This window comes from Pan troglodytes, chromosome 13, assembly GCF_028858775.2.
Source record: "Pan troglodytes isolate AG18354 chromosome 13, NHGRI_mPanTro3-v2.0_pri, whole genome shotgun sequence".
Classification (NCBI taxonomy): domain Eukaryota; kingdom Metazoa; phylum Chordata; class Mammalia; order Primates; family Hominidae; genus Pan; species Pan troglodytes.
In genome coordinates, this window is record NC_072411.2 from 130248477 (window position 1) to 130269630 (window position 21154).

The 21154-nt window shown below is 40.8% G+C and overlaps 1 protein-coding gene across 6 annotated transcripts in view; it reads right to left on the reverse strand.

Annotated features, from left to right (window-relative positions):
• SPHKAP (SPHK1 interactor, AKAP domain containing) overlaps positions 1 to 21154 on the reverse strand; it is a 201609-nt gene that overhangs the window by 31923 nt on the left and 148532 nt on the right. For all 6 annotated transcript variants that reach the window (XR_010149908.1, XM_001137938.6, XM_001137841.6 and 3 more), the window contains 4 exons: positions 15408 to 15467; positions 13314 to 13448; positions 9641 to 9896; positions 4336 to 8086 (listed from right to left, as the gene is read on the reverse strand). Coding sequence is in view for 5 of the 6 variants with exons in the window: in XM_001137938.6 (XP_001137938.1) it covers positions 4336 to 8086; positions 9641 to 9896; positions 13314 to 13448; positions 15408 to 15467 (4202 nt within the window). In the remaining variant the exon portion in view is untranslated. The remainder of the gene's footprint in view (positions 1 to 4335; positions 8087 to 9640; positions 9897 to 13313; positions 13449 to 15407; positions 15468 to 21154) is intronic.

Here is a 21154-nt window from a genome sequence, read left to right on the forward strand (position 1 = left end):
TCTCAGCTGCTTGAAAGGCTGAGAAGGAAGGATTGCTTGAGCCCTGGAGGTTGGGGCTGCGGTGAGCCATGGTTGCACCACGGCACTCCAGCCTGGGTGACAGAGACTCTATCTCAAAAAAAAAAAAAAAAAAAAGAAAGAAAGAAATATACAATGCATTGTTATTTATTACATTCACCATTCTGGGCACTAGATCACTAAAGCTTATTTGCTTGTCTTCCTTTAAAAAAAAAGATCAGCTTCATACCTAAAAGGATGTTTATTATACTTAATCCAGGATTTCTAGGTGATTCATAGTGGGAACATTTTTCGGGCTGGCTAGATCACCATAATGCTTAAAATGCAAGTCTTTCACTCTAGTTCTTCTCACGGCTGGCACCTTCTCTTCGTTTAGGTCTCATCTCAATGCCAACATCCTATCTAAGTAGCCACTTTCCCTACCAGTCATTTGCTACCACATTATTTTTTATTTTTTCTCATCACACTGTACAATAGTATTTTTTTTGAAAGGTTTTCCTATATACTCTCCCTGTCTCTCCCACTAGTGTGTAAGAACTATGAGAGTAGATATCAAGTCTTTCTATTTTCTTCTGTGTTTTCAGCCCCAAGGCCAACTGCTTGTCAGAATAAGCACTCAAATATTTGTTGGATGAATAATTTTTTTTCTTGAAGCAAATATAAATGGATACAGCACCTAAAATATGTTTCTAAAACTTAAGATTATGTCAGTAAGTATAGCATGTGAATGCCCAGAATTGTCAGTTTGTTGCTTATACTTTGTGGTCTCAACTTATCAAGAAGTCCAATAAATTCTGAAGTTGTTATTCTCTTATCAAAAAAGTAAGAAAGTGATTTTTATTTCAGTATATTGAGCGTAAATAACTTTTTTTAAAGTAAGAATCATGAAAACATGCCTAAAGAAAGTAGCCTAAAATTATTTTCAGGACATGACACCTCCCCATCTCCAAACAAAATTAAGAGTGCATATGCCACTTACCTTGTTTGTGTATAAGGGAGTAGAACTGTTTCACAGAGAAATGAGTTTTGTACTTAGCTATTTGACTAATCAAATCCCATAACATCTCTGAGCTTAGAAAATGTAATCTAAATATGGTTAATTTTCCCTCTAGCAAATCCTGGAAATCCTCATTTTAATAAAATCTTCGCAGTGTTTGTAAGATATTCCTTTTTCTTTTTTTTTTTGGGGACAGAGTCTTGCCCCGTCACCCAGGCTGGAGTGCAGAGGCACGATCTCGGCTCACTGCAACCTCCACCTCCCAGGTTCAAGCAATTCTCTGCCTCAGCCCCCCAAGTAGCTGGGAAGGTGCCCTCCACCACACCTGGCTAATTTTTGTATTTTTAGTAGAGACAGGGTTTCACCACCTTGGCCAGGCTGGTCCTGAACTCCTGACCTCGTGATCCATTTGCCTCGGCCTCCCAAAGTGCTTGGATTATAGGCGTGAGCCACTGTACCCAGCTTTTAAGATACTTCTTTTGGAAAAAATTTCCTGGAATAAGGGTAATCATATACCCTAACTCCAAACAGCAATGACAACAACCAAAAAGCAATCATTTATTACAATAGGCGAGGCCCTGCGTTGAGAGATTTATGTGCATTTCCTTATTAAAACCTTAAAGATCCTTTTATAAGATAATTATTATTCCTACCTATAGGTGAGTAAACTTTGGTAAACAGAGAAGTTGCTCATAGTTACAAGGTTAGTGAAATCCACGTTCTTTAATAATTCTTTATATTGTTCAACAAAGAAAAACATTTTCAATATTTAGTCCTTATGTTTTGGAAGCAGATCTAGGTCTTGAATTTCTAGGGTGGATGACTCCACATTCTTTCCTGTTTTATTGGTGGAAAACCAAACCAGAAATCATGATTTGAGAGGGTGTGTTCTTGGGCCATTCTATATAATACAAACATAAGTCTTTGGGGACTTTATTCATACATATTTCCAGTATATTTTGGAAAAAGCATTGAATTGTACCTATTTTAAGGATAATATCAGTGACATTTAATTCATAATTGTATTATGAATTTTATTCAACTTCAGTGACAATTGCTATTTGATCTCAGCCTACAACCATAAATCTTATTGAACTACTATTTCATGAACATTCCCTAACTAGCCACTCTTTGGTTAAAAATCTCAGCTGGGTTTAAGATATCTGTGTTCAAGAAGACTCCAAGTCAGGCATCTGGATTCTCTAAGAACGGTTTTCCATTTTCTTGTATTTCAGGTTAAGGGAATTCTAAAGAATTACACATGAGCTAATTTGTTTCTTTAACTCTGATCACTTTAAAAAATTTGTAATTCTCCAAACGACCTAGATAAAATGCTTTGATAAATATTGTCTATAACTGGAGAACTACTGATGTATAAAAATGTGTCTTTTTGGTTAGCTCTGCCTGCGTCATTTGATTTAGTTTTGTGTTCTTTTGCTTTTACGTTTTCATGCTTTCTCCTTATTCTTCCAGGATTTCATCCAATTGGAAAGTTAAGTTCTTAGTAGTGAGTGGCTAAAAAAGAAATATTTAAATCCACCTAGACACTATGTACCAAATACACTCAACCATAACCACACCAGTAATGATGCCCTCTAATGGGGAGCACTGGTACCTGAGGATGAAGCCCTTCTCCTTCCCTGGTGGAAGTGGAAAAGTATCAAGGATTTTCAGATAGCTGCTTAAATTTGATGAAGGCTGTGTTCAACTTGCTGACTGCCACTCTTGGTAAATAATAAACAATATAGGCATATGTCTCTGAAAAGACTTCTCCAACTTAGGTTTTCCAAGCCCAGTAGCTTAATTTTTTATTTTGTTTTCCTGTTTTTTTCTTAATTTTATTTTATTATTATTATACTTTAAGTTTTAGGGTACATGTGCACAAAGTGCAGGTTAGTTACATATGTATACATGTGCCATGCTGGTGTGCTGCACCCTTTTAACTTGTCATTTAGCATTAGGTATATCTCCTAATGCTATCCCTCCCCCTCCCCCCACCCCACAACAGTCCCCAGAGTGTGATGTTCCCCTTCCTGTGTCCATGTGTTCTCATTGTTCAATTTCCACCTATGAGTGAGAATATGCAGTGTTTGGTTTTTTGTCCTTGCGATAGTTTACTGAGAATGATGATTTCCAATTTCATCCATGTCCCTACAAAGGACATGAACTCATCATTTTTTATGGCTGCATAGTATTCCATGGTGTATATGTGCCACATTTTCTTAATCCAGTCTATCATTGTTGGACATTTGGATTGGTTCCAAGTCTTTGCTATTGTGAATAGTGCTGCAATAAACATACATGCACATGTGTCTTTATAGCAGCATGATTTATAGTCCTTTGGGTATATACCCAGTAATAGGATGGCTGGGTCAAATGGTATTTCTAGTTCTAGATCCTGTTTTGTTTAACTACAAACCAAAGCTAAAGAAATGATACAATGGTCTCATATTCAAGAATCTTATAAATTTTGTACAGAAAATATAAGGTGTAAAAGGAATGGAGAGTTCTTTAAGCAGCCTCAGAGAAATTATTACCTTGCGTCAAATTCAAAATGGATTGTCAACTATGTCATAATTTTCTGGAAAAAGCTGTTTAAATAACAATACTTCAGTGTTGCTTTGCATTTACACTGCCAGAATTATACCAGGCATCTAAAGGGCAGCCCTTGTGGGACACAGTATCCTTGGCAAGATCTTTAGAAAAAGACAAAAAACAAAAACAGAAAGCAAAACTTGAAAGGAGAGACTCTATGGAGAAGAAAAATGAGAGGAGAGAAAAATGATGCCAAAATATTTAATGTCAAATGCCAATACTAATATTTATTTAACTGTTTTCAAATGAATAAGTTGCATCATTTATTATTATTATTGCATCATATATTGTTAATATTATTATTTGCTTAAAAATTGCCATGAATGAATTTTAAAAGGTAGGAAACCATAGGAGATTAATTTTAATGGGAGGAATGATATCTTACTTCTTTGGTTATATAGATGAGTTTAGTTAGTTTTGGAGATTTTAAGGAGAGATTTACTTTCAACTCTCTATCATAAATGCATATTAACCTAGGAGATCTTTTTTTTTTATTACACTTTAAGTTTTAGGGCACATGTGCACAACGTGCATGTTTGTTACATATGTATACATGTGCCATGTTGGTGTGCTGCACTCATTAACTCATTTTTTTTTTTTTTTTGGTCTTGAAAATTTAGTTCTTGCACCAATCAAATCCTTTATGTCTAAAATTTAGACTAAACACTATTAAGACGCAAACTCCAGTCACATGCACCCTATGTAGTCTGAGACGATTCACTCACCTATGGATTTGACAAGCGCTCACGGCTGTGTCTCCACCTCTCACCACATCTGGGATGTTTTTGTCATTCGAATGCCCTTCTGCTTCCTCTAGGAGGCTGCTTTTGGAAAGGAAGGGTTCAGGTTCCCCAGCACAGGCTTCTCTCTGATCTGTTTCAATCTGAATCAAAGGCACTTCCCTCGAGCAAAGTGATCGCCTTTTGTGGTTTATTGGTACAGGATCCTGGCACGAGGAAGTTTCTTTTTCAGAATCTAAAGGGCTGTGGTTTGTAAGAGAAGCAGTTTTGCTCAAAGATGACACTGGGGGCTGTTTACATTCGGTAACAGAGTCTTTCCTCGGGCAATCGAGAGACTTCTGAACAAGCAGAGTTGGCCCACTGCACATCCTGCTCGCAGCTAATCTATTTGCACACTTCTCTGCTTGCGAGGGAGAGCCACCAGAAACAGGCTCAGTGTCAGCTTCCTCTGCATCATCCACAATGATTTTGTTCTTGCGCATGAGAGCCTCGATGGAGCTAGCCCACGTTTCATGAATTAACATGTTGGTGATGTGGTCAGTCCCACCTCTCCGATACAAGCAAGAGTCAGATTTGCAGAGACCGGATGAGGACGCGCTACTGACCGGCTGCACGCTTAGGAAATCTTGTGGGCAGTTCTGAGCAAAGCCATCTAAAGAGTTGGCTTTGATGGGCACATTCACTGTCAGCCTGGAGCATGGGGATCTGCTGTCTGGCATGGACGACTGTCTGTGGCACACTGGGGATCGCAGAGAAGGAGACAGCAGGCCGGCTGTCCAATCCTGGCTGCTCCGTCTGGAGGAGGCACTTTCTCTGCTGTCTCTTTCGATGTCCCTCAGCATGTACCTGTAGAACTCCTCAGTGATGCTCTCTGTGCTGGACTGCTTAGAGGGACAGCTAGGCCTCACACTGAGGTGGTCACTTTTCCGGCACGCCTGTTGCATGGCTGAGTTCAGAATGCTGCTGGCGTTCTTGCCAGCATAGTAATCCAGCAGTAACTCAAATCCTCTCCCTTCATTTTCCATCTGGTTCACCATGAACCTGGAAAACTCATCGGTGATGCTCTCACAGCTCGACTGCTTGGAGACAGAGCTGGCCCTGCTGACCGGCTGGCTCAGCGTGCTCATTAAGCCCAGGCTGTTGACATAGGCCCTGGCCTCGGAGTCTTCCTCAGGAATGCTTTCGCAGCTGGAGGCCTTCAGCCGGCTCCACCTGTCGCCACTCAGTAACCGATTCCGGGGATAGCCCTGCGCTTGCCACATGCCGTCCACCATAGAGAACTCCGTTAGGTTCATGATCTTGGCTGCCACTTCATTGGCAAAAAGATTGACAGAATCTGGGACATCTTCAAGGTTCATGGACTCATCCACAACCCTGTTCATCAGCTTTTCTTTAAGCTCAGGGTGCTCGTCCGTCTTCCTCTTGATCTCACTGAGCCGGGGAGGCTTGTGTTTCCTCACAGCGGTCCCGCTCCCCTGGCTCTCTTTCTTCCTCTTCAAGGATCGGCAGGGTACGTTGGGTGTCATCAGAAACTCACTCCCTCTTTTCCATGCACAAAACCAGGGTTGTTTTCCACTGGAGTTGTCAAGGCAAATCGCTGCAATTTCAGTTGCCATGGAGACGACCGTGTCTGCTAATTCTTCTGCAAAGTCTGTAATGCAGTAGATGTCTGGATGCTTTGTTTGAAGCGTGGATTGAGCAGGAAGCAGCAAGTCATCCCCTAACAAGGACAGGTTGACTTGAACTTCGTTGATGCGAGATGTGGCACAGTTGTACTTTTCTTGGGTGTTTGGGTGGATACTCTCCTCAGCCTCCTGGGAACCACTTCTGGACTGGCTGACCGTTGGGGACCTTTGTCCTTCGGAAGAGGCTCTGCATTCATTCTCACTGTGATGAGGGCTTTTTGTATCCTCTCCTGCTATTCCTTTCAGATATATTTCCTTGGAGGATGTTGTAGCAGTTGAAGAATCGGGCACTCTGTGACTACGTGATAATTCTGACTGCAGCGTGGGGTTCTTGAAGAGGCCTGGCCTCACTCCACCCTTGTCTTGTTTTGAATACATGCCATCCACAAGATTGTTGATGACAAGACTCGTGTTGTGTGAATTGCTAAGTGGAGAGCTGCTGGAGGATTCAGTGGCTTTTGTCCAAGCTTGACTAGCACCCGGATCAGATGGCTGGCAGCTTGGTTCTGTCTCCCTCCTTCTGATGGTCTCCTTAGAAAGGACAGCAGGACATTCACCAAGCCGTACAATATGACTCATCTTCTTGAACGTGAAGCATATCACATCTAAAAGCAGTTGATTTGTACTTTCCATTAAGGTGTCCAGAATTTCAGATGAATGCCTGTTGTCATTGGGGTCGATTATCATATTTTTGTGGTGAACTTCATCAATGGAATGCCTCAGGATAACATTGGACAGGGTATGTGCCAGTTCATTCCTGAGGACATTTTCTGAGCACAGGGTCTGAGACTTTGAAGCAGTTTCCATGATTCTCCTGTTCATGGAGTTCAGAAAGTCTCCAATGCTGCTGTAGGTATTAGGCCTTGTTAAAACCAGAGCAGCCTCCTTGAGCAATCCCTCGGCAATGGCTTCCTTGCCAAGCTCCATGCTTGCTAAACCACAAAGTGGGGGCATGGCTTCAGAAGCCTCAGCTGCAGGCGGGAGGCTACCACTTGGAGCCACTGAGCATGTCACCTCTTCTCTTTCACCCAGACCACAGACAGCCACGGCACTGGCCACCTGAGTCATGCCACACAAAGCAGATGGAAAGGAGTACTCATTGATGGAAGGTTCCTTGAGTCCTTGGGGTGCTTGAGTTTGCAGTGCATCACTGCCCCCTGGGGGAAAGTTTGAGTCCACTTGCTCCATTTTGAGTCTTTCTGTGGCCTGTGGACTGGAAATGGTTCCAATCACTGTGGCTGCACAAGCTAACGCCACTTCTAGAGCACTCTGGGGTTGTCTGCTGGAGTTCTCTCCAGAGAGGATGCTTGAGGTTTCAACAGAGACTTCCATCTCAGGCCATGAGGAGATGCCTGGCTGTGGGGCAGCATCACTGCCATCTGGACTCTGAACAACGACGATTTTGGGGAGCTCATTCCATGACTGAGAAACCACTGTATCTTTTGTGGAATAGCAACTGGGAAGCAGAGAACTTCCTACAGAAACACTGACTGCAGATTCCGGGGGTAATGTGGACTGAGATTGAGATAATCTAATAAATGCATCCTGCAGCACGGATTCTGCTAAATTTGTAGCATACTTGCCAGTGGTGACTTCTCCATCTTGTCTAGGAGGGAGAGCGTTTCTTGTGTCTTCATGGTCTCCTGGGTTTAGGTTGCTTCTCTGCTCTGCCACAGCACATGCAGAAGGTATATCTTTATCCATCATGGAGAAATAAGCATCTTTTGGAATATACAGTGCCTGTGATTTTTCCATTTGACCTTTAAAAGCTTCTGAATAATAATAATGTGTGGCTTGTCTCCCATTCCCCACAGCTTCGCTTTTCCAGTGTGATGGCTTGGCTGAGGGATCTAGACTCTGCAAGGCTGTGTTCTTTGTTAGGTTTTCTGGAGATTGTTCTGTTTTAATCAATGGTGTGGGATATTTGTTGATGTATTTGTCTTCCAAAGCATAAAGCCACTTTTCCTTGTTGCAATTCCATTCCGCCTGGGTGGCTCCCTTTAGCTGTTTACTTTCCAAAACATTGGCTGAGACATTTATATTTTCATAACCTAGTAAGGAGAAAATGAGGGGCACTATTACTTTTTGGATAGCAGGTTACCACAAGTCTTAAGTAATAATTACTTTCTAAAAATAAAACATCAATAAAGACACATGCACACACATGTTTATTGTGGCACTATTCACAATAGCAAAGACTTGGAACCAACCCAAATGTCCATCAATGATAGACTGGATTAAGAAAATGTGGCACATATACACCATGGAATACTATGCAGCCATAAAAAAGGATGAGTTCATGTCATTTGTAGGGACATGGATGAAGCTGGAAACCATTATTCTGAGAAAACTATCACAAGGACAGAAAACCAAACACTGCATGTTCTCACTCATAGGTGGGAATTGAACAATGAGAACACTTGGATGCAGGGTGGGGAACATCACACACTAGGGCCTGTTGTTGGTGGGGGGAGTGGGGAGGGATAGCATTAGGAGATATACCTAATGTAAATGACAAGTTAATGGGTACAGCACACCAACATGGCACATGTATACATATGTAACAAACCTGCATGTTGTGCACATGTAGCCTAGAACTTAAAGTATAATAAAAAAATAAATAAATAAATAAAAATAAAGCATTGACTTTTTCTCCCCCTTCAAGAATAACAGTTTGAATGGTTTTCCTCAAGAAAAATGAATCTGAAAAGGCTTTCAAATTTCATGATAGAATGCCACCCAACAAAATGGCTTTCCATATGGGACACAAATGCAAGTAGGAGATGTTTGAGGGCTGAGGGCTGCCACCATTTTTCAGGGGAAAGCAACCCAGACAGTTGCATCTTAGAGCTTCCCATTGGGTACAGAAGGAGAAGGGAGGATGTTTACAGCAAGCTCAGTAGTGGGACTTGCTGCAAAGATTTGTTCTAAAGTTTGCATGAGACTTGTCCCAGGGACAGTGGCAACAACATCTGGGGTACCCCTTCCTCTGTGGCTAAAAGTGGGGAGGAGGAACGCATTGTTCATTGAGCTCTGTGAATGGGTCAACAGGAAGAGCTGAATAAATGGGTACTAAGCACTTTCCTGGATTATCTCTTTCTGTCTTCACAAAAATCGTTAGCTATAGGCATGATCGTACTCCCAAATTAGACAAACAAACTAGGCTAGGAAAGATTAGATAACTGGCACCAGATCTCACAGCCTCAATGTGGCAGTGCTGGGATTCAAATCCAGGCTGGTCCAACTTGGCTTCAACTAATATATGGCTTTTATGGAAGTCTTAGGGAAGTTAACTTTCCTCCCAGTGATAGCCTCCATCTCTTGGCAGGCAGGAGGATTTTCCTTTAAAGTACACAAATTCCCTTCAGTATGCCTAAGGCATCTTTTGGGAGTCTGGATCCATCCAACCATTAAGTCCGCTAAGTGAGTTTGTCAGTATCTTCACCAGTGTTCTCATATCCTCCTTCCTTCCTTCCTTAAAATTCAGCAAGTAAAGATTGTGATGTGTCAGCCAAACTGATGTGGCCTGGAACTTTTCTGAAATCTCACCCAGACATTTTTATACGGGGACTAATTTCAGGAGGCACTAATTGGAAAGTTCTCACCGTTCCTAGATTCATCCACCTCGCTTTCCTCCTCCAAGTGCTCAGAAGCGGTGAGAAAGTCTTCCTCGATTGAGGATAAGGAACAGTTCGTGTCATCCTCCAGTTTCAAGATGTTTGTTTCCAGGTGGAGCTGTCGCTCCTGCACCAGTTCCAGACCAATCAGAAATTTGTTGATTTCAAAGATGATGCAATTGGTACTGTTTGGTCTGTTCCCTCTTGCACATTGGACCAAGCAGATATCTGGCAGCCAAGGGCACTAAAAGTGGAGAGAAAAGAAGGCATTTATTCAAAAGGGAAAATAAAAGACTATTGCCTCTGACCTTTCCTTTTCCACCAAGCTCTCCTGTTAATAGGAGTGGGGACCTTTAAAATATTTGAAATGTCTTCTGGGATTATATTAATAAACTGCTTGAAAAAAATTCAAGTGATGTTTGGAACACAAGGTACCTAGGAGAAAGCCTGACTTAGAGGAAAATAGATCGGCTGTAACACATATTTTAGTTTCCCTTGGTCAAAGCAAAAATTCAACTGGGTAAAGTTAAACAGGCAGAGAAGATTTTTATTCGAGGCTATTAAAATAGGGAAGAGAGGCCAGAATTAAGTTGTACCACAACTCCACTGAAACAAAAGGCAATAGGGTTTTTAAGGGCTAGAGTGATGGGGGAGATCATAGGTCATCTGTGTTTGATAATTGGCTTTACCCAAAGAAACAGTAAACTTCCTTGTATCTTTATGACAGGAGGTAGTTTTACAACCTGGAGCAAGACGCCCAGTGAAGTTAGGTTCTCATGCTCCCATAAAGACTGGGGACTTTAAGGGAACTATCTTCCTTGATGATTACATTTCAAAGAGACAGCTCCCAGGTCCTTGAGAAAGACATTTCTGGGTATAAAGCTGGCAAGAGGCTTTTACAAAAGGATTTACATCTCAAAAAGGCACAGGAGGAATTTACAATTATAAATTTTCTAGATTAAATGCTCTAAGAAAAGGGAAGTCAGGGTCTAGAGTCAGGAAGGAGCCTGTCTAAATTTTGGTCAAGCTGAAGGGAATGTCAACTCTGTCTTGGTTACCTCTCCTGATTAAATTGAGTCCTAGTTTCTCAGATCACTATCTTTCTCTGCCTTGAAGATACTCAGTAAAACCTCTACTAGTACTTCAGATGTACAGTAAGTGTTCTATCAACTACAGTTAGATTCTATAATTTGTATTGCTTATCTGAAGAAGCAGTCAACATGAAATTAAATGAAATCCATAGGAAGTGAACTAATTATCTCTAAAAGACCAGCGTATGGGAAAAACAGTGATAAAGAGGCCCAAATTATAGAATCATGTACTAGTCAGACCTGTTAATTCTGTTCCGTTCTAGGATTACAAACCATATCCTCATTCTCCACTACACATTGTCACTATTCATATTATTTATTGCTCATTGGAATCGTAATAAAAGGTTCCAATAATTCTAGGAGAGATGATTATAAAATGAAAAATTCAATCCTTCTCCAAGGGGTTTAGGAATCCCCTGGGGGCTCAAAAATAAAATTCCCCTAAATGCATATGTGATTAGGTCTATTTTTCAAAGAAGGTGGTCCATTGCCTTGCTTTTCTAAGTGTGGGTATGGACCTGCAGCCATGGCATCACCAGGGAGCTTGTTGGAAATATTTACTCTCAGGCCTCAACCCAGATCTACTCAATCAGAATCTGCATTTCCAAGGAATCTGGTGGAGATGCGTACATGCATTAGCATTTGAGACCCACTGGTCTATAGCTTTTATTGAATTCACAAAGTATCTGTGATCCCCCGAATGGAGAGGAACTGCTGTTGTAGAGTAAGCAGAAGTTGGCTTAATTTTCTTTCCACTGAGTTTAGACACACTACACTAAACTGAAACTTACCCAGTATTTTCCGAGTGCCTATTGCATGCGAATTATGCAAGGAGGTGCATTTTCCGAGTGCCTATTGTATGCAAATTATGCAAGGAGGTGCAAACATGAATCAGACAATTGCTCTGGGGAGAAGGGCACACTATACTATCAGTGAGTCAACCTCATCAGAGTCCAAGTGATTCACATGGAGTTGATTCACCTCCAGCGCCAGGGGTGATCATGTGACTTAAGCCTGGCCAATCTGAACAATGCATTACTTGGGTCATAGTGATTGGTTCAGAAATGGGCATGTGACATAGGAGAGCCAATAGGATGCAATGAGACTTCTGCTGAAAACCACCTGGAAATGACGTCCCATTCACTCTTTCCCGACTTGAACCCAAAAAGATATTGCTTCCTTGTGGGAGGAGCTTGTCTGATAATGGGGCCAACAGAAAGAAAACAGGAAAGAGGCCACAAGAGAAAAATCCATGTCTTGATGACATTGTTTAAGTAAGTCTCTAATCTACTCCTGGATTTTTCTGGTTACATGAAACAATATGTTCTCTTTTTGCTTAAGCAAATTTTCTGCCATGTTAAATTAAGAATCCTAACTGGGATTAATCAGGGTCTAGTAAGTTAAACTCAAGGTCAAGTCCAATTAATGTCAATACCAATTTTCATAGAGATATTGAAAGAAAGCTGGAATTTCTCAGTAATACCTGTACTTGCCAAAAGCTAGGAAAAGTGTTCTATAATGCAGAGGCAGTTTTTTTTTTTTTTTTTTAAATCTGTGAAGTCTAGAAAGAAAACGGGAATAAAGTCTTCACTCTCAAAGACATAATGTACAATTATTTGACAAGCCACAAATTACCTAGGATTCATGTAAAACTTATAGGACACAAGCCTTGTTAGTAGCTACAAAGTCAGGGAGATGTGATTACCTGGAAATAAAGCCTCCTCGTTTATTAATTGATTTATCACACTGTATTATGTTTCTTGAAATTTGGAGACTTTTGGGCTTTTTGAGATTTTGAAGAGTTGAAGGACAAAAGAAGACTTTAAAAATTGACAGTGAAATTAAAACCCAAGGAAGAACAATTTGTGGAAAACAAATGCTCATCATTTTAATCTGGAGCTGTTACATATCACTGTAATATACTTTATGTGTATTTTTCTTGTAAATTAATTAAACAATTTTACTTACATATCTTTAAATAATGTTACAGTGATTTATATAATAGGAGTGAACATGAGTGCCTGGAATGATAATAGTAGTATTTTAGTTACTGTTTATTTTTAATAACGTTTGTTTTGGAGGAGGGATATTTTATTCATTGGGCCCAAAACACTCTCTTTCCATCCTTGAAGCTGCCATCCTGGATTTACTAGCTTGGCTAGTTTGGTACCTCCTAAGGAATACATAACATCTGAAAGATGATATTGTGAGATTCTGAAATAGAATTTTCATACTGCTCCTAAAAGAGAAGACGATTCTGTTTTTGTTTATCCAGTAGATTTGTAGAAAACCAAGCTAAGTAACCAATGCCTACTCTATCTGCTCTAGTTCAAATACAACTTAGGAATTTGAGAAGATAATAGAAATTAGGAGTTGATGTAAGAAAAGCTGTCAAACTCTAAGTGGCGCTATTTAAGAGAAATACAAATGCAGACTTTTCTCAAATATAAAGACACTTTGATTCCTATGTTACAGAAGCTTATGTGTAGCATCTGTTTGGGGTTTACACTGATCTGTGCTGAGCTAACTATAGATGTAAGTGAATGGCTTATCAAGAACTTATGTCTTACCTGTGAAACTTCAAAATCTGCCTGGAGATTTCCAGAGGCTAACCCACTTAGGACGACAATTTCATTTTCTTTTGGTTGTTGGACATTCATGGAACTGATAAGTTTTGGAAGATCTGGTGAAACGTTGACCAGTTTCTGTAAAGCAAGAATCTTTATTAGTTTAGCCAATTTCTTTCCACCAAATACTACTCACAAACTACTTTACCTTCAGAAATAATACTCATAACTGCTCATACATATAGACTGCTTAATCTACTAAGATTCTTACTAGAAGAAATTTTATAAAATGGACGCATGCAAGTTTAGAATGAAAGAGAAAATATAAGCTTTAAAAACTCTTTAGTTCTACATTTTACAAAAGTAAATGTTTTACAAAGTAAACATAAAGTAAACATTATGATAGTAATTACTATCATACCACAGGTATAAACAGTAACTTGGAAAAATTTTCCCTTTTAAGACCTTGCATAAAACATTTTTTGTTTTAACTAATAATCTTCTGATATGGCTTGGCTGTGTGTCCCCATCCAAATCTCATCTTGTAGCTGCTATAATTGCCACGTGTTGTGGGAGGGACCTGGTGGGAGATGATTGAATCATGGGGGCGAGTCTCTCCCGCACTGTTCTTGTGATAGTGAATGGGTCTCATGAGATCTGATGGTTTTAAAAAGTGGGAATTTTTCCGCACAAGCTCTTTCTTTGCCTGCTGCCATCCACATGAGATGTGACTTGCTCCTCCTTGCCTTCCGTCATGATTGTGAGGCCTCCCCAGCCAGGTGGAACTGTAAATCCAATAAACCTCTTTCTTATAAGTCCAATAAACCTCTTTCTTATGTAAATTGCCCAGTATCGGGTATGTGTTTATCAGCATCCTGAAAATGGACTAATACCTCTTCTTTTCTAATTTTGAATAATAATAATTATAATAAAATTGTGACTAGCATTGATTTTACTCTATGTACTAAGCACTATGCTAGAGCCTGTATATATGTTAAATCTGACTACATTTAATCTTCACAATAACCCTACATGGATTAGGTACCATTATTCCTTTCATGTTATACACAAGCAGCCTCAGGACCAGGCCCAGTAACTTGCACAGTTCATGTAGCTAAATCAGTTCCAAGGTGTCTGTATGCTCTTAGCCATAGCAGACAATTATTTCAAATCACTCATGTAAACTCTTCAAACACACTACTCTTAGATGCCAACTTGCTTTGGCCCTCCCTGCTCTCTCTTTGATGGACTCTGCACCATAATTCTATCAAATACCATTGTATGTGTAATTTCTTTTGAAAATCCCATAGTACTACACATATGATGATATTTGGGGCTCGGTGAAAATTTGTAATCAATTAGCTGTGTGGGAATCTGGGTTTGAGAAGCTTGAAGTGCAGCATTGTCAATATGGGAATAACTGTCAGTAACCGAGTAATTGCAGGTCTACTGTTCTGTGAAAATCAAGTGGCAAATCGTGTGCTGTTATATATTAAACAGTATTACACCAAATGGTAAATTCAAACCATTGTCAGGTTTTAGCATGGAATGGCAACCTTATTACAGCACTTAATTCTTCCCATTGTATCAGCAGGCTCTAGTTCCAGAGGACTGAATAGATCTTCAAGTCCTTGCATACTGTCAAGCATTTACATCAGGGCCCTCACTGCCTTGGATGCACTTGGGGAATTCTAGCTGCAACAGGATGCAAAAAGTTCAAGCCAAGGGTACAGGTAAAGCATTTGATGAAAGCAGCAGGAAGAAGCAAATCTGAGAGACAGAGGGGAGGGTTGGCTGGTATCAGCAGGTTTTGGAAAATTCTTAGAAAAGTCATCTACAAATAGTCATTTTAAGGCACTGATGGGCAAGAGGATGTGTGCCTGTTTGGACAGTTCTGCCTGCATGGGAGAGCAAGTTTCGCAAATGTAAAAAGGGCAAACAGTAGAGGGTAAGTGCTAGGGAAACAGTCGGGGAAATGGCCTGTAATGAAACTATCTAACTAAAGAGTCTCCTACAAAATAAGCATTATTTACAGATGAAATCAAGTTGAATAGTCCTTGTAATGACCTCCCGGACAGCTTGAGTTTCAAATGTTACCTGTTGCAGGTGCTCTGTGCTGCATTCATCCTTGTTCACATCAAGATTCACAAAGCAGACCTGGGAAAGAGGGCAAAAATAGTACGTTAAAGTAAAAAACCTGACTGTCTTTTTAGAAGAAACAAAGCAGGAATCAGTTGGGGCAAATGCTTTGGGAGTCTTCCACATCTTAGACAGTCTGGCACAGAAATAGTCATTTCAGGGCGGGCGCAGTGGCCTATGCTTGTAATCCCAGCACTTTAGGAGGCCAAGGCGGGCAGATCACGAGGTCAGGAGATCGAGACCATTCTGGCCAACGTGGTGAAACACTGTCTGTACTAAAAATACAAAAAGTAGCTGGGTGTGTTGGCACGTGCCTGTAGTCCCAGCTACTCGGGAGGCTGAGGCAGGAGAATTGCTTGAACCCGGGAGGCGGAGGTTGCAGTGAGCCGAGGTCATGCCCACTCCAGCCTGGCGACAGTGTGAGACTGCATCTCAAAAAGAAAAAAAAAAGAAAAAAGAAAAAAAGAAATAGTAATTTCACTTTTGAGCCTCTAAATAGCTCTCCAACACCCTGCTCAGCTTCCCACTGGTTACAACAAATGCCCGCTTCCTTTCATGGCCCAACATACTAAAAATGTCTGCTTGTATTAGAGCCAATAGAACAGTTACAACAAAATCTTCAAGTTTATAAGGTGTTATCAGATCTCATGAAAGAGGAAAAATAACTTTTTATGCTCTAAGCCTCTGTTTGTAATGGCAATAAATACTTTTCTCTATTTTCTCCTTTCCTCTTCTCATTTTTGCTCCTTCTCTCTACCCACTTTTAATGTAGTGCATAATAAGCCAGGACTCCTCTTTGCCACATTGTTTTAGTTCATTTTACTTTATTTAACCTTGTTATACAATTTGCCTCTTTGTTAGCTATGTTGGATAAACGTTTGAATGGGTTAGTCTAAAAACAATAGCCATAATATTAAACAATAAATCTGAACAACAATGAAACATTGTTATAAAGTCATATGTTGCATAATGAACAACACTTTGGTCAAGAACTGATCACATATACAACAGTGGTCCTTTAAGATTATACTACCGTATTTTTACTGTTTTCACCTCTTCTATGTTTACATATGTTTAGATATACAAATACTTAATGATTGTGTTTCAGTTGCCTGCAGTATTTAGGACAGAAACATGCTGTACAGGTGTATAGCCTAGGAGTAATAGGTTATACCATATAACCTACAGGTACAGTAGGCTATGTCATCTAGACTTGTCTAAGTACAGTCTATGATGTTCAAACAGTGACAAAATCACCTAATCATGCATTTCTCATAACATGTCCCCAACAGTAAGTGACTCATGCCTGTAATTTAAATCCCAAATATATCACATAGTTAGAAAACTACTATGAGCATTCAGATGGGGTTGGAGAAAAGAAGGTTAAAGTTTTCAAAGAGGTTAGCTATGTTTTTGAAAGATAAAAAGACTTTTGTTGGGTAGGGAATGGGTGGGGACCATCACTAGTGGGTTGGACAGACAGTATGATTAATACTTTGAGGTGAGAAAGTGTAACGCTGTCAAGCCACAGGGAATAAGAGAATCTGACTGCAGGCAGGCCTAGAGGAAGGGAAGTGTTGGTAATTAGGTCTAGTTAGGTTTGGGCTAAATGAGAAAATGCAAATGAGGTTCTCTAATACTTTGCTAGCAATCATCCAAAGGTTTTTATTTCTAACTAGTTGATTTGATGTTACAAAACTGAGAACATTAATTACCTGGAATTTAGTTAGACATTTGAACTTTCAGATGCCTGCAAATATATGGGGCTTTCTGATCTTAGTTACATTTTGGGATCATGGTTTCTTAGTCCATCTTTTTTCTTTTTGAGGTTAAAAAAATAATGGAAAGGTTTTGAGAAAGATCTTAAAAACTGAAATAGAAGTGTAAAGATCACTACTGCTTTAGTCCCAAAGAATAGGAGATTTCTTCAAGTTTCATGGACTCACAAGATCCTTGAATTGCAATCCTAGGATGCACCATCTCCCTGTTAAGAATAACTTGATGGGCATTAGGGGGAAGAAAGGGCATGAAAGGACCCACACTCCCATTCAGAAGTTCTTTTAGCTCTGGGTTAATAAGATGGAAAAATAGGAAGAAATTGGCATGAGTCCCTTTGCAGACAGTGCAAATGGAAGCATAAATAGAAGATGGAGCTCAGAAGCAGTTCATGATCTAGGGAAGTTTGAGAATATTCATATAATAATTGAAACTTTGCCCTTGGAAAACTAGTTCAATATCCATCAGTCCTCAGGGACTTTTAATAACATGCAGCTGGCACTGGTGGTATTGAATTGATGAGAAGATTTTCCATTCACCTTAAAGAAAGGCCCATTACCTTGCCCCTGGGCATGACAAAGCTTTTATTATCATGCATCACAGTGGCAGAGGGCAAAGCAGAGATCAGAGAGCAAAGAAAGGCCTGTATAGTAGCAATTTATCTGCCCTCCAATATTTTCTTTAGTTTTCTGAGGATGAACTCTCTTTTAACCCATTTTAGGCTACTATATGAAACTCTGCCTACACCTGGAGGACACTCTCCACATTTGCTAGCTGAACCAAGATAAAAACAAAGCAAGACACAAACCAACTTCTTGCTTATACTTCTCACGCACATCTTGCAATATCTTCGTAGTAGGGGATGATCCAGGCTTCTTAAGGCCTGATGTGCATGCAATGTGGGGAGGCCTTCTTTAAGAAATGGAATAATGGCCGGGTATGGTGGCTTATGCCTGTAATCCCAGCACTTTGGGAGGCCAAGGTGGGCAGATCAAGAGGTCAAGAGATTGAGACTCTCCTGGCCAACGTGGTGAAACCCCGTCTCTACTAAAAATACAAAAAATAGCCGGGTGTGGTGGCGCACGCCTGTAATCCCAGCTACTCAGGAGGCTGAGGCAGGAGAATCGCTTAAGCCGGGAGGCAGAGGTTGCAGTGAGCCAAGATCACGCCACTGCACTCCAGCCTGGCAACAGAGCAAGACACCATCTCAAAAAAAAAAAAAAAAAACCCAACAAAAAACAAAAAAAAGAAAGGGAATAACAAAATTAAAATATTCTAAATTAGGTGTGAGAGTGAATATTTACTTATTTAGAAGGAAAAAAGGAATCACAAGAAAGCTAGAACTTAAAAGGGCTGGCAAATACTAAAAACATAAAAACTGCCAGGAATATGATATCTAATTGACTGCCCAATGCACCTCCATAATATTTTTTTTTTACATTTTTGACTAACTACTCTTTGGTCACCTCTTCATGTGAAAGCAATATTCAAATATTGTCTTCTCTAGAGAAACTAGAAAAATAAGCTAGTTTTCCTTTGATATGGTTGACTGATTTTTTAACTTCCAAATTTTTATTGAAAATATGTTTTTCGAGGGTGGAGCCAAGATGGCCGAATAGGAACAGCTCTGATCTACAGCTCCCAGCGTGAGCGATGCAGAAGACGGGTGATTTCTGCATTTCTATCTGAGGTAACGGGCTCATCTCACTAGGGAGTGCCAGACAGTGGATGCAGCGCACCGTGCATGAGCCGAAGGAGGGTGAGGTGTTGCCTCACTTGGGAAGCACAAGGGGTCAGGGAGTTCCCTTTCCTAGTCAAAGAAAGGGGTGACAGACGCCACCTGGAAAATCGGGTCACTCCCACCCTAATACTGTGCTTTTCCAACGGGCTTAAAAAACAGCACACCAGGAGATTATATCCCGCATATGGCTCAGAGGGTCCTACACCCACAGAGTCTCCCTGATTGCTAGCACAGCAGTCTGAGATCAAACTGCAAGGCGGCAGCGAGGCTGGGGGAGGGGTGTCGGCCATTGCCCAGGCTTGATTAGGCAAACAAAGCAGCCAGGAAGCTCGATCTGGGTGGAGCCCACCACAGCTCAAGGAGGCCTGCCTGCCTCTGTAGGCTCCACCTCTGGGGGCAGGGCACAGACAAACAAAAAGTCAGAAAGTAACCGCTGCAGACTTAAATGTCCCTGTCTGACAGCTTTGAAGAGAGTAGTGGTTCTCCCAGCACGCAGCTGGAGATCTGACAATGGGCAGACTGCCTCCTCAAGCGGGTCCTTGAACCCTGAGCAGCCTAACTGGGAGGCACCCCCCAGTAGGAGCAGACTGACACCTCACACGGCCAGATACTCCTCTGAGACAAAACTTCCAGAGGAACGATCAGGCAGCAGCATTTGCAGTTCACCAAGATCTGCTGTTCTACAGCCACCGCTGTTCTGCAGCCACCGCTGCTGATACCAAGACAAACATGGTCTGGAATAGACTTCTAGCAAACTCCAACAGACCTGCAGCTGAGGGTCCTGTCTGTTAGAAGGAAAACTAACGAACAGAAAGGACATCCACACCAAAAACCCTTCTGTACGTCACCATTATCAAAGACCAAAAGTAGATAAAGCCACAAAGATGGGGAAAAAACAGAGCAGAAAAACTGGAAACTCTAAAAAGCAGAGCGCCTCTCCTCCTCCAAAGGAATGCAGCTCCTCACCAGCAACGGAACAAAGCTAGACACAGAATGACTTTGATGAGCTGAGAGAAGAAGGCTTCAGACGATCAAACTACTCTGAACTACAGGAGGAAATTCAAACCAATGGCAAAGAAGTTAAAAACTTTGAAAAAAAATTAGATGAGTGGATAACTAGAATAACCAATGCAGAGAAGTCCTTAAAGGAGCTGATGGAGCTGAAAGCCAAGGCTCGAGAACTACATGAAGGATACAGAAGCCTAAGAAGCCGATGCGATCAACTGGAAGAAAGGATATCAGTGATGGAAGACGAAATGAATGAAATGAAGCGAGAAGGGAAGATTAGAGAAAAAAGAATAAAAAAAACGAACAAAGCCTCCAAGAAATATGGCATTATGTGAAAAGACCAAATCTACATCTGATTGCTGTACCTGAAACTGACGGGGAGAATGGAACCAAGTTGGAAAACACTCTGCAGGATGTTATCCAGGAGAACTTCCCCAATCTAGCAAGGCAGGCAGACATTCAGATCCAGGAAATACAGAAAATGCCGCAAAGATACTCCTCGAGAAGAGCAACTCCAAGACACATAATTGTCAGATTCACCAAAGTTGAAATGAAGGAAAAAATGTTAAGGGCAGCCAGAGAGAAAGGTCGGGTTACCCACAAAGGGAAGCCCATCAGACTAACAGCTGATCTCTCGGCAGAAACTCTACAAGCCAGAAAAGAGTAGGGGCCAATATTCAACATTCTTAAAGAAAAGAATTTTCAACCCAGAATTTCATATCCAGCCAAACTAAGCTTCATAAGTGAAGGAGAAATAAAATACTTTACAGACAAGCAAATACTGAGAGATTTTGTCACCACCAGGCCTGCCCTAAAAGAGCTCCTGAGGGAAGCACTAAACATGGAAAGGAACAACCGGTACCTGCCACTCCAAAAACATGCCAAAATGTAAAGACCATCAAGGCTAGGAAGAAAACTGCATCAACTAACGAGCAAAATAACCAGCTAACATCATAATGACAGGACCATATACACACATAACAATATTAACTTTAAATGTAAATGGGCTAAATGCTCCAATTAAAAGAAAGACACAGACTGGCAAATTGGATAAAGAGTCAAGACCCATCAGTGTGCTGTATTCAGGAAACCCATCTCACGTGCAGAGACACACATAGGCTCAAAATAAAGGGATGGAGGAAGATCTACCAAGCAAATGGAAAACAAAAAAAGGCAGGGG